This window comes from Bos grunniens, chromosome 6 (genome assembly GCF_055505025.1).
Source record: "Bos grunniens cultivar Pamir isolate PY7600 chromosome 6, Bosgru_T2T1.0, whole genome shotgun sequence".
NCBI lineage: Eukaryota > Metazoa > Chordata > Mammalia > Artiodactyla > Bovidae > Bos > Bos grunniens.
Window position 1 is genome coordinate 72,331,497 of NC_141170.1, and position 13,812 is coordinate 72,345,308.

General features: G+C 37.2%; 1 protein-coding gene across 17 annotated transcripts in view; it reads right to left on the minus strand.

Moving 5' to 3' along the window:
- TBC1D19 (TBC1 domain family member 19) overlaps positions 1 to 13,812 on the minus strand; it is a 151,942-nt gene that overhangs the window by 12,153 nt on the left and 125,977 nt on the right. For all 17 annotated transcript variants that reach the window (XR_015165506.1, XR_015165505.1, XR_015165509.1 and 14 more), the window contains 3 exons: positions 6,690 to 6,722; positions 4,681 to 4,790; positions 2,515 to 2,606 (listed from right to left, as the gene is read on the minus strand). Coding sequence is in view for 13 of the 17 variants with exons in the window: in XM_086406210.1 (XP_086262336.1) it covers positions 2,515 to 2,606; positions 4,681 to 4,790; positions 6,690 to 6,722 (235 nt within the window). In the remaining 4 variants the exon portion in view is untranslated. The remainder of the gene's footprint in view (positions 1 to 2,514; positions 2,607 to 4,680; positions 4,791 to 6,689; positions 6,723 to 13,812) is intronic.

Genomic DNA, 13,812 nt, shown 5'->3' on the forward strand with positions numbered 1-13,812 from the left:
TATGAATTTTAATAAAAAGAAAGCTGGAATGGCTGTATCAGACATAGATTTATTACTAGGAAAAGACATTACATAATGATAAACAGGTCAATTCTCCTAAAAACAGTGTCAAATACATGAAATAAATATATATATAGCAACGTAGAAACAAAAAGACAAATTCCCAGTTATAATTGGAGACTCTAACACTTCTTTCTCAATAATCAATAGAAATAGTAGACAGAAAATTAACAGTGAGACGTCTTGAACATTATAAAAAAAACTTGACTTTATTAACACATAGACATTCTGCTCAATGCTAGTGGGAAATGAATTCTTTTAAAGTATACATTAAAGATTCATCAAGGTAGCTCATATTCTGGGTCATAAAACAAACTACAAGAACTAAAATCTTAAGAAGCACATTGTCTAATTGTAATAGAATTAAAATAGAAATCAATAACAGAAAGATATCACATTTTTTTCAAATATTTGGAAATTAAACAATGTACTTTTATATAAACTATGGTCAAACAGGAAGTCACAAGAGAAATTAAGAAACATTTTGATTGAATGAAAGTAGAAACATAAAATGTCAAAATTTGTTGAGTGGAGGTAAAGCAGGGCTTTGAGGGAAATTTATAACATTACTATTGCTTATGTTAGGAAAGAAATATCTGAAATCAATTCTCTAAATTTCACCTTAAGCAAGCAGAAAGATGAGCAAAACAAAGCAAAAACAAGCACCCAGAAGGAATAAACAAATTAAAGAGGATAGATCAATGAAACTGAAAATAGAAAAACAGAAAATCAATGAAACCAAAACTGATTTTCTCAAAGAATAAAATAAATAAGCCTCTGACCAGAATAATCAAGAAACACAAGATACAAACATCAATCTCAGGAATGAGACAGGCAGTGTCACTCTGATTTTAAAGATAGTAAAAGGCTAATTAAGAATAATTATGGAATATTATGAATAGTTTATGTCCATACATATAACTTAGATAAAATGCACAAAGTACTCAAGTAGAAGGAGATATCCTGAAACGTCCTATATCTAGTAAAAAAATTAAATTCTAATTAAAACTTTCCAATAGCATTAGTTTTAATTCATGAAAGTCTTTTTTTTTTTTTTAATTCATGAAAGTCTTTTAATAATTGATTTCTAGCCTGACAACTGAATTTTTACACTTTCCTTTCATAAGAATTTTGATGTTTACCATAATTTATTGAAATAAATTTGTTCCTTTTAATGATTAAAGTATATGAATAGAGTAGGAAAATATCAGGATTTTAGTTATAACAATTAACTAGATGTCTATAGAAAAGCATAGATATATACAAATATTCATTTCACAATAATAAAAAATGAGGTCAGTTTACCACAAGAAAAAAATACATGTGTAATATATTTCTGCCACAATTTTGTTTTATAATAATAATTATTAACAGAATTCTATTTTTTATTGGCTATAAAAGAAAGATTGTCAGGTATTATCAATAAATGATATGAGGTACACAAAGAGGAAGACAATAACAAAACACTGGTAAATCATTTGGAAATTTCTGTTGCCATGGACATTGTTAATTGAAAAAGAGAAAAGAGAACCAATAATAATGAGGTCCACAGGTACCCGACCTATTCACTGGTAACTCGTACCGGGATGTTTACTGATAACTCATACTGAGATAAATAAACAAAAATTCAAGCTTTTGCAAGGAAAAATCACAGTGTACAACCATTAGTAGATAACTGATTTAGTTTTCACTTAGTGAAAGATGGCAAACTTTAACTGATCTGGCTTTCAAAGTTGTCTTCTGATAAATCTGGCCTAAATTGACAATTTTAGTATCATCATATTTCTCAGGTAGTATTTGTTTCCACAGATTTTTACCTTAGTTTGGTCACCATCTTTCAGTATGAACTGGAATTAGTTGTCTGGTGATTCTTGTACCAAGCACAAAAATCCAAGCAAATAAGAATTTATCAGGATTTTGGTAAGTCTTCCAAGAATTTTTGGCACAATGTTGAGTTATAATTTACTACTTGATAATTATTGTTTTGGAGAAGGAAATGGCAACCCACTCCAGTATTCTTGCCTGGAGAATCCCAGGGACAGAAAGGCCTGCACATACAGGCTGCTTCTGTCAATTTCTCAGACTTTAAGACTGAACTTTTTAACTTGCATATAATTAGGTCACTCCTTTACCCTATGTATTAGATTCTAAAAGTTTGCCAGCACCTCATTGTGTTAAACCAACTACTCTGCACCTCTTTCTCGGAGAAGGCAATGGCAACCCACTCCAGTACTCTTGCCTAGAAAATCCCATGGACAGAGGAGCCTGGTAGGCTGCAGTCCATGGGGTCGCACAGAGTCGGACATGACTGAAGCGACTTAGCAGCAGCAGCAGCAATTATTGTTTTATTGGGGAAAATGTTAATTTCTCTGAAAAAAATCACTGCATCTTTGATGATTAAAAAGAGCCTTCTGATATCAATCTATTCTTCAATTAGGAGAGAAAAATACTCACGGTTGAGCCCCAATTTCTCGCAGATGATAAAAGAGTTGGGGGAGATAAGTTTGCAGAAGAGTTTCAAACAGCAGACAGAGTGACACAATACCCTGGATACAATAAGTCACAAGAGAAATGCATAGCTTAGTATTTAAAAATGAACTCTGCCATCAAATTACTCAAACAGAAATGAGAAAAAGATGATCAGTATCAGTATTGTTTAAGAGCCAAAGACAGGAAATGCACCAATGAGCTCTAAAACATTAAAAATAAGTTTATCCCTCTTTATGGATATTCACTCTTATAAATATGCCAAGGAGCCTACTTTTTAACAGTGAGGCTCCCTGCATAAGCTGGCATATAGTAATGTTCAGAATTCAAGAAAAACATCATTTTCTAGAAAGCCTGCTACTCTGTAAGTCATACATTATCACTTAGGCTCAGCAAAATTAGTTTTTTCTGGATGCAGTCCAATTTCCAGGTATTTCTCTAGTGCTGTAGCCACACCCTTACTTTCTTCCTCCATATGCTCCTTTCTTTCAGCTGCCTCACCCACCAGGGAAAATATTTCCTGCTTTTTTTATTCTTTCATCGAAAACTATCCCCAGGGAAAGATTTACTGCTTGAAATTTCTGTCAGGAAGTCATCAAACAAGAATGTTTGATTACTGAGTATAAGGATGGTTTTTAAAAAACTGAAATCTAGTTTTTTTAAAAGGGCATTGTAGAGTACAAAGCAGATGGGTTTTCAAGTGCATTAATTACTTGACAACTCTGAATAAAGTCTTTCTTGCAGTTTAGCATTCCTCAGGGTTGTTCTTTGTAAGAAAGTTCTAATCCTCTTTTTGAGTTTCTAAAGAAGTAAGGCTGTCCTGGTTCTAAACAGTTCAGTCTGGCTGCAAGCCAGAATAGGAGATGACTGCCTGTAAGTCTTTATTTCACTGAATAAAGAAAGGGCAGAGGCAGGGCTGTCCCAATCAGTCAGCTGGAAGAGGACAGCTTAGGGTCAGCATGGAGGCACAGAAGGAATAGCCAGAGTTTTAAAATTTAAAAAAAAAAAATTTTTTTTTAAGTCTAAAGTGTGAAAATAAAACATGAGAGTAAGAAATCTGATGCTAAGTATGACTGATTAGAAAAGAGAATTATTAATATATTTTTGGTTATCCTAGATTAAACATTATTGCAATATAGACACTAAATCGTTATCTCAGAGAGAAGAGACCCATGATAATTTGGTAGCACTTCATTTGCTCATCTGTGACATCCTGGATTTCCGTTACTTGCCAGCTGTCATCAGCAATGTTTGAGAGCAACACTAGAGACAGAGGAAGGTGGACTAGGAATACACAGGATTAAAATGGGGAGGAAGTATGATGAACTGCTATTTAGTTTAGTAGCAGTGTGACAATCTTCTCTTTCAGGAAACTTGGTAGCCCTGACACATTCCAATTTTAATGTTTCTTTGGGAGTGTCAATCAAGTTACTGACAAGCAGACCAAAGCAGGCCCCAAAACAGAAAAAGTATAAATGAAATAAATACTTGTTTTTACTCAGGTTAAGAGGGGTAGGAGTGGGGAGGGAAGATACGATAAAGGATGGGCCAAAATAAAACAGATATGAATATTCAACTCCCAATATGCTTCTCCTTGAATTTCTTGTTAAGGCCAAGGAGCCATCTATTGAATAAACACAAAGAAAATATCTAGTTTGATAAAGGATAATTAGTCAAACATGATATTGAAAAATAAGGGACAAATAAATGTTTAATTTTCATTAACAAAGATGATGATGATGATCATAATGACAATAAAAACAACAGCCACCTATTTACTGAACACCTGCCACGAGCCAAGTACTACCCAAGTGCTTCATACTCTTCTTTACAGCACCACAGAAACTCAGCATTAACCTCATTTCAGAGATGAGGAAACCAATGTTCAAAAATGTAGCCATCTTTGTCAAAGAAAACAATACAGACATTGCTATGCTTATTCTTTCAACATATAAAAGATAATTTAAATGCAAGTGATAAAGGACTTTTTCTTGTCATTATTACTAAAACTATTTAAGTATCAATTTACTCTTTCATTTTTTCCATAGGAAAGCAATGCTTGACAATTTGTTTTTCTTAAGGTAAAAAAGAACAAATCAGAGTCTGGTTTGATCCAATTTTTTATGAACTTACAGAAGGATGAGAAGAGATGGAATGAAGCCTGAAGAAAAAACGCACATACATCTCACGGAATATCTGATACAGTTTGGAAGGTTCATGGTATAGAAAACAAAGTGGTGCAACTGAAAGAACAAGAAAAATTGATTGATAACATTGCGGAACTACTATAATCGAAAAGTAAGTTCACAAACATAAAGGACAAATATTTTATAGTAATAATATTCATTCAAGTTTAAAATCATATATATTCTTTTTTCATGTTGAAAAGGGAATATATGCACATGTAAAAACTGTCATTAAAAATTTTTTTTAATGGGAGTAAATTATAAAATGTTTTATAATCCCAACAGTAGAATAACACAATGGAACCATATAAGGGTATTAAAAATTCAAAGTAACTTTTTAAAATTACATAAAATCTCTTTTTAAATTGAAATAATAACAAAGTGACATCCAGGCAATTCATTTTTACTTTGTCCCACAAAGGATCTTTCAAAATTTTTAATTTTTGACATCAGGTAAGTAAAATATAAGATGATTTATGGCTAGTTTTTAGAACTGATGGAATTTGAAAATTAAAATTCTGATTAACAGGCTATTGGTCAACATTGGCATATCCCAATATGTTTCTAGATAGTTTTCATAGGCTTTAAGTAAAACAATTCTAAGAATTTATTTCTCTAATGAATTTTTTGTGTGTGTTTGTGATAACAATCTTAATTAATTTGAATTAAATTATCTTTTGCACTGTTTGTGGCAATTAAGCATAGGTGGGTCAGCTCAACCAGATAGCCCACAGGTGAATGTCAGAAAGTCAGATGTTAAAATCAGATGCCAACCTGACAATATGATTCTTTCATCTGTGAACAGGCAGGAGCCAATGATGTATTTTGTACTCTGAGAACTGTTAGAAAATTTAAACTTCCTGACATTATTAACCGTTCTCTAAATTGCTCGAGTACACCTTTTAAAAACTATTTACTTGAAAAATGCCTGCAGTTGGATTATTAAAATAAAAGGATTAAAGGGCTTACATTTTATTATTAAAGGTAAAAATTTATATTCTTAACCTTGCTAGGTTTTCTATTTTAAATTCCTCACATATTTATAAAAGAGAAATATGCTGGAACGTCACTATAACAACATGTATTATGTTATGAAATTTTGATGGCTCAAGAGAATAAAGCCAAGCGAAGCATAGTGCAAAATTCCCAGACACTCTGAATCCTCTTCGTTGTATGCTGGTTTTAAAACTTTTATATTATGTCATTCACCATGATGGTATGATGCTGAACACCCGAGGATTTGTTTTTTTTTTTTTACAAAGAAAAGTGTTAATTTACTGCTGATTCTTTTTACAAAGGTAAACTTTATATTTCTGTTTAGTCTAAAGGTTGGGGAGGAGGAATAGTTGGGACAAGAATCTTCAACAAGTTCATACGTAAAACAGATAAATGAAAAATTAAATGGCATTAAGGGAGAGAGCGTTCTCCTTCTTATCTTTGTGACGCTTCCTGCATTCCTCATTCAAAGACCTGTGAGGCAGAAAGGTGCTGGGGCGCTCAGACCTGCACACGTGTGTGTCACGTGTGCTTCAGGACGCCCGCACACTTCAGTGTGACTGCTGCTCCGCACACCAGCCAGTCTGAAGAAATCAGGAGCTCACTCGGTGTTGTCCTTCCCTTTGCATGTTTTCTGATCTAGTATTTTTCAAAAAGACTTACGGGAAATAGTTTAGGAATTTCTACAGCTATTAAAACTAAATATCAGTGTGTATTTCTAATTTCTAGTGAATTAGAAAATGGTAAACCACAGAACCATTTTCATGGTATGTTTAACTTCACAAGCAATCATCATCTCAGCAAAATTTTACTTGGACATATAAACAAATACCAAACCCAGTGTTTAACAGTTCACAATAACATTGTTGAATGTGTGGGTGATGCAATATAAAGTGTGAGGTTCATGTTTAAATTTTCTAAAGTGTAATAAAACAGTGAGTATTTTAAAGCCTAACTTACCATACATTGAAAATCCATGAAAAGGGATTACACCTAAAAAAAAAAAAAAGTATTTCATTTCTATTAGTATACCCACTGAATTATTTTTTAGGTAAACTTTAGGGGATTAAAACCAAAAATAGAGAGCTTTGCTATTTTTGCTTCAACTTTGTTCATGAATGTCAGAAAGACTTAGTGATGGTAACCAACGAAATGATGTGCTTTTTAATAGCTTTAGAGAAGCAATCAAGAGGTTTTCAATACATATCCGGTTAACTTTCTACTGATAAAGCTGAAAATTAAGACTATGAATATATGTGTTACAAAAACAGAACAAGGCAGATCACAGAACCAAGTTTAAGAACTAACTAATGGTCTCAGAAAGTCAATAGATTAAGTCCTTCTTGAAACAACTTCAACCTGTATACTAAATTTGTTAAAAGATAAGTGAGCATTTCAAGGTGCCTCTTGTATAGATATATTCCCTTTAAACTTAACAAAAGTTACATCATAGGATGTGATTTGGAAAAAACATTGGTAGGAATATGGTACAAATTCAGTGTAATCTTTGGCAAGAATTATACAAAAGAACACATCCATTTAAAAGAAATACTTGAAGCCTGACTTGGTGTGCTAAACATCTTGTCACATTCTAAGTGAAAAATTAGAACTTGGACAGCTTAAGTTCAAAACAGAAGTTCTGTAATATATACACCATATCTCTAACACAGTACTAGATCAGGCTGCAAACACAGAAGAAAAATGAGTTTAATATTTTGAAAAATAGTACAGGAATGCTTTATTCATCTGACATTTTCAGAGGCAAAACCATGGTGTCGGCAGAGACTTTAGAGGTCATCTAGAGTAAGTCCTAACAAATGACTGTTCAGTCTCAGTCTAAAACACATTCAGCAATAGGGGACACATTAATTCCCACTGAAACCAGTTAAAATTTTGAACAGGTTTAATTTAGGGGGAGTTATTTCTCATACAGAGTCAAACTCTGGCTCCTAGTAATCCCCACTTACTACTCCTAGTTCTGACCACAAAGGTCAGAATTAGCCTAACTTATCTTCTATGGAAACTTTCAGAAACATTGGAGGACACGGACTGGTCTTTCCCCCACTCCCAACAGCATCACCACCAAGCTGGGTTTTCTGTGTGTGTGTGTGTGTGTTTTCTCGTTGTTCTGAAACTTAATGAGTTCCTTTAACAGTTCCCCAGGTGAAGTGGTCCTGAATAGTTTCTCTATTCTATTCTCCTCTGGACAAATTATAGTTCACCACAGTCAAAGTGATGTGACGGAAGCCTTCAAGCATTTTTCTTCCCTACACAGCCTAGAGCTAAAGCATAGCATACTTGTGCAGTTGTTTCTGACCTAAGTAAAGGGCTATATTCTTATATCTATTACATTTCCTCTTTGGTGAACCATTCCAGTTTGAGACAATCCCGGATCCTCGTCCTGTTATCTAATGTATTCCCTCTTCTTCCTGGGTGTGCATTGCTGGAGAGTTTGATAAATGCACTATGTCCTAATCTAGAGCATCAACAAATGCTGAACGAGACAGAGGACAGGACTTGTCACTAGAGACCTCCTTCCACACTGACAGTAATCCATTGATCAACACCCTACTGAGGTGCACTAAGGGCACAGACCAGGTGTCAAGACAGACTTGGTTGGGTTTATATAGCTCTGTCATTTAAGAACATTGCGTGCCTTGTTTCTTAACTCCCCTAATTCTCCATTTCCTCATCTTGTATATCAGAGATAATACTAGAACTATATAAATGACTAAATGAGAGATAATGACTACAGTTTGGGCTGCCCAGGTGGCTCAGTGGGTAAAGAATCCACCTGCAATACAGGAGATACAGGAGATGAGGTTTCGATTCCCAGGTCAGAAAGATCCCCTGGAGAAGCGCATGGCAACCCACTCCAGTATTTTTGTCTGGAGAATTCCCATGGACAGAGGCCTGGTGGGCTACAGTCCATGGGGTCGCAAAGTGTCGGACATGACTGAAGCGATTGACTACACGTGCATATACAACTATAGATTAGCCATTCATAAATAAAGGCAATTATTGATATTATTATTCACAAATTAACTCATATTTCTATGATGATTCTAGAAGTAATTTTATCAAAAGAGAGTATGAGGAAAACAAAATATTATTCTGAACTAGTATGCCAGGCCAACCACCTTTAAAATTTTGTGCAGCATCACTCAAACTTCATAAGATATAATTCTCAGGATCTACCTTTTCCCATTTTCCCCATGTCTTCCAGAACACAACACAGATTCATGTTGTTCAACTCTGTCTGAATCCCACCATGTTTATCATTTTCCTTACTGATCTCGATGTAATTAGCTTCCCTGTTCTCTCAGAACTGTCCTACTCTTCAAGTGCTTCACACCCAACTGCAGAATTCATTCCCCCCCACGCTGAGACTGATGTCACTGAAATAAATTCTCTTGCTTGTCTGTTCTTTACTTCAAAGGTGTTGCACACCTTTCATCTTTTTTCTCATTTCCCTTTAGGGAGGTCTTTAGAGGGAGACATCTCCTTTCCCTTTTTCAGAGCTACCATCTTCACCTTTGTTCTTAATCCTGTTTCCTTCACTTTTTCTCACAGAAGTTAAGGTCAGATCTGTGGCTTGTCTATGTGTGGTCTCTGGGCTAAGAATGGATTTTACATTTTTGAAAGATTATTTTAGAAAACAATAAAGAGTATTAAGAAGTAGAGACTGTTTGTGGCCAACAAAATTTTAAATATTTACTAATTGGCCTTTTACAGGAAAAGTTTGCCAACCTCTGCTTTGGAATCCTGTCCCACCGATTTTCCTCCCCCCTCTTTTATGTTCATCATTTAATAAACACGTACTGAGTTTCTACTATGTGCCTGACACTGCTCTGAGATCTGGGGCTTACTTTTTATCAAGGACAGGGAAGTCATGATGAAATAAGAGCACGTATGTCAGACAGTGACAAAGCCATGAAGAGGAGTAATGGAGGCAAGGGGGGTGGAGAGGACAAGGCCGGGGGCGGGAGGCGGTCTTGAGAGGTACTGAAGCTCTGGAGGTGAGAGTCACCTGGGACGGGGTGCCCTGGAGGCCCTGGGCTTCACGTGGTAACTGCCATGAGCCGGGATGTCCCCTGAGACGGACGGCCCAAAGGCAGGGAGCGGTGGCGTCGGCCTCCCCTGCTAGTGGAAGAGCAGGGGAGAGGGGCGGCTAGGTCTTATGGAAGTACTCCTCTCTCCAGTCCCTATTTTCACTGCAGCCTCTCAGCCAAAGGCATTATAAACACCTTCACTAATAACAAGAGGAGGAGAAAGAGGACTTGTCCATTTTTTTCCTGGACCTTACATTCCTGTCAAACAAATGTTTAATCTCTCTCCTCTTGAAGTCAAGCTTAATTCGAAAAACATGATCTGAATTAACTTCACTTCATTATGTATCCCCAATTCCTTATAATCTGGTTTCCACTCCTCTCACCCCAACTCCTGATTGCTAACGTCTCCTCTGTTTGTGTGTCCTGCCCCGCAGCAATTGAAAGTCCCTTCTCTAGATTGAGCCCACCAGACCCCGTGCAGATCAGGCTCCTTGTCTCAGAAGCTTCTGCTGCTCAGTTTTTGGTTTTGTTTTGTTGTCTTTTGGGCTAGCTCTCTCTTCTACGCACTTCTTAAATATGGCTACTTTAAGACTCTCTCATACTTGTTTTCTCTTTCCTTCCACTAGCATTTTCCTTATTAACCCATAATTCAACAGTAAAAGCCCAGTTTCCTGCGCCTCCTTCTGGCCTGTCTAGTTCTGTAAACAACTCCTTGTCTCCCTAGGCTTCAAGGAAGAAAGCTTTGCTTTCTAGTCCTCCCTCAGCCCTTATACCTAAATGTGACTGTGTTCCTTTCTTGTCCCTTTAAGATAAAGAAGGCTTAACTCTTCAGGATTCGGCCACTGTCTAACATAGCTTCATTTTTCTTCCCTACGAGCACAATTCTAATCCTGCCAAACTGACTACCACCCTTTCAGCTTCTGGACCTTAGGAAAAGGGCTGTAAATACTCCTCTACACTTGCAGCCACGTCCCAGCCCAACACCTTAGAGATTTTAAACAATACTCCTTCTAGAAAGATCCCCCTGACAGACTCCTACTTTCCATCCCCTATCACTCATTAGTCAGAACTCTTGTGTCAGCTGATTTCCCTGACTGATTGAGGTGCCCCTTCTCCTCTGTGCGCCTAGATAACCCTGCACAATTCTGGCTCCACTTCCTACCTGTGTATACTTAGGTTGCTTATTTCTCCTTTTTCCTTATCCAGTACTGTTCTTAGACCAAGGCAGGGGGACTTGGGAATAAGAGGCCTGTTATAGCCCTTCTCTGACTATACCCCTCACCCAGAATCCATGTCCCTCCTTTCAGACCACAACTCCAAGACTGATATCCCCAACCCAAAGGCCCTTAGCCAGAGTCCAGGGTCTGCACAGCCTCTTCAGTGGAGCCACTCTTCCGATGGATGCTGTCCTCAGGATGGAGAGGTGGTCATTTGTGGAGTATGTGAACAGAGCTTGGACCTGTCTGTCCAGGTACGGGGTAGAGCCATGGTAAGAAGTGGGTGAGAGATACCACAAGCTAGGAACTTCTGAGGAGTCTTAAGCATTCTGAATTTGAAACTCGCCTCCCAAATTGTTATAAAGGTATATTTTTCAAGACAAGAAAACCAAGTAGAATTTACTTAGCAGTTTATTAGCTTGACTTATATAGACTTATAGTAGGTTGGCTTCCAATTGTACTGGGCTTCCCTGTTAGCTCAGTTGGTAAAGAATCCACCTGCAATGCAGGAGACCCTGGTTCAGTTCTTGGGTTGGGAAGATCTGCTGGAGAAGGGATAGGCTACCCACTCCAGTATTCTTGGGCTTCCCTATGGCTCAGCTGGTAAAGAATCTGCCTGCAATGCAGGAGACCTGGGTTTCATCCCTGGGTTGGGAAGATCCCCTGGAGAAGGGAAAGGCTACCCATTCCAGTATTCTTGCCTGCAGAACTCCATGGACTGTACAGCCCATGGGTCGCAGAGTCAGACACAACTGAGTGACTTTCACTTTCACTTTTCAATTGTACACATGGCCTGAACCCTCCAAGTTAGGAACAGACTTTCCTTTATCTGCAAAATGAGGACAATACCAGTGAAGCTGTAAAGATTAAATAAGAGGATGTATGTTACATGCCTAGCACAACACTTGATGCAAAGTCAGAACTTAACGAATGATGTTTTTGTTCTCTTATACTATATTATAATTACTTCTGTTTTTCTCTTCCAATGTAATAAATCACTTGAGTACAAAAACTATTCCTTATTTCTCTCTATCCCCAGAGGCAAGCTTAATGCCCAAAATATAAAAGGTATTCATTCAGTGTTTGTGGAATGAATATATGAAGTCCTAGAGAATCTACCTCTACCGTTTTTCAACTGTTCACTTCCTTCCGACTGCCAGGACTGAGTTCAGGCTCTGATGAACTCTTACCTATAGTCTGTAAGAGCCTCCAAAGTGGTAACCCTTCCCCAAAACTCTCTGCCTTCCAACGAACTATTGTAATGGTTCAGGTTATCTTCTAAAATGTTGATGAGACCATGAAAAAGACCTCTATATCCATCGAGGATTTTCCCCTGACCATTCATCCACACACCAACTATTTGCTGAGTTTCTACTTACCCAATTAACCAATGTTTAAAAACCTACTCCGTAGCCTCTGGAGAAATTAAATTGAATATAACATTTTTTCTATTTATGGAATTCACATTCTAGCTTTATAATATAGGCTAAGTGTCTACAGAGTGAAATTCAAAAACTTTGATCTGGTCTTAACCATTCATGATGGCAATCTGAGATATATCTGCCTCTCCTTTGTCATCTTGATTCTGTACGTGCTGTGGTACAGCCATGCTAGATTACTCATCATCAGAACACATCATGCATTTTCATACTTTGATAGCTTTGAACTTTGTAATTCTGTACAATGAATTGCTTTAATGTCTATCAAAACCTTGCTAAGGATAAGTATAATCTCAGAAAAACATACCACAATTTCTTAATCCTAATTAAATGCTGATTCTTCTGCAAAAATTCTTATGGCACTTTGTTCATATTTCCATCACTATAATTTCACTGTATTTTGTGTTATAATTAACTGTTAATAGATTGTTGCAGAGGGCAGTAAATATGTTTTATTCACCTTTTATGCATTTTATGGTGCCACAAACATGGTTAATAATGAATATACTTTTGCTGAATGTTGCTGCTGCTGCTAAGTCGCTCAGTCGTGTCCGACTCTGTGCGACCCCATAGATGGTAGCCCACCAGGCTCCTCTGTCCCTGGGATTCTCCAGGCAAGAACACTGGAGTGGGCTGTCATTTCCTTCTCCAATGCATGCCTGCATGCTAAGTCGCTTCAGTCGTGTCTGACTATGCAACCCCATGGACAGCAGCCCACCAGGCTCCTCTGTGCATGGGATTCTCCAGGCAAGAATACTGGAGTGGGTTGCCTTTTCCTTCTCTCTTGCTGAATGAGTGAAGGGTAGATGAATAAGTAAATGATGAATAGAGAAGGGGCAGGAAATTTATTGGTCTCTAGTTGGGAGGTGAGGATTTTATTGTGGGCTTATCAAACTAGCTGGATAACTTTAGGAAAGTCATCAAATCTCATGAGCTTCACTAATTGGTTGTCATTAAAAGGGACTAATTGGAAGGCCTGATGTCATTGAAAGGACTAATGCTGAAGCTGAAGCTCCAATACTTAGGCCACCTGATGCAAAGAGCCACCTCATTGGAAAAGATCCTGATGCTGGGAAAGACTGACGGCAGGAGGAGAAGGGACGACAGAAGATGAGATGGTTGGATGGCATCACCAACTCCATGGACATGAGTTTGAGCAAGCTTTGGGAGATAGTAGAAGGACAGGGAAGCCTGCTGTGCTGCAGTCCACAGAGTCACAAAGAGTCAAACCAGACTTAGTGACTGAACAACAAAAAAAGGGACTAAGACGGTCTCCAAAATATCATCAAACTCTAGAATTAACAATTATGTCTAGGGCAAATATAGAAAAATTTGTGAGATCTAAGGAAAACTGAATATATGAGGATTGTATTAT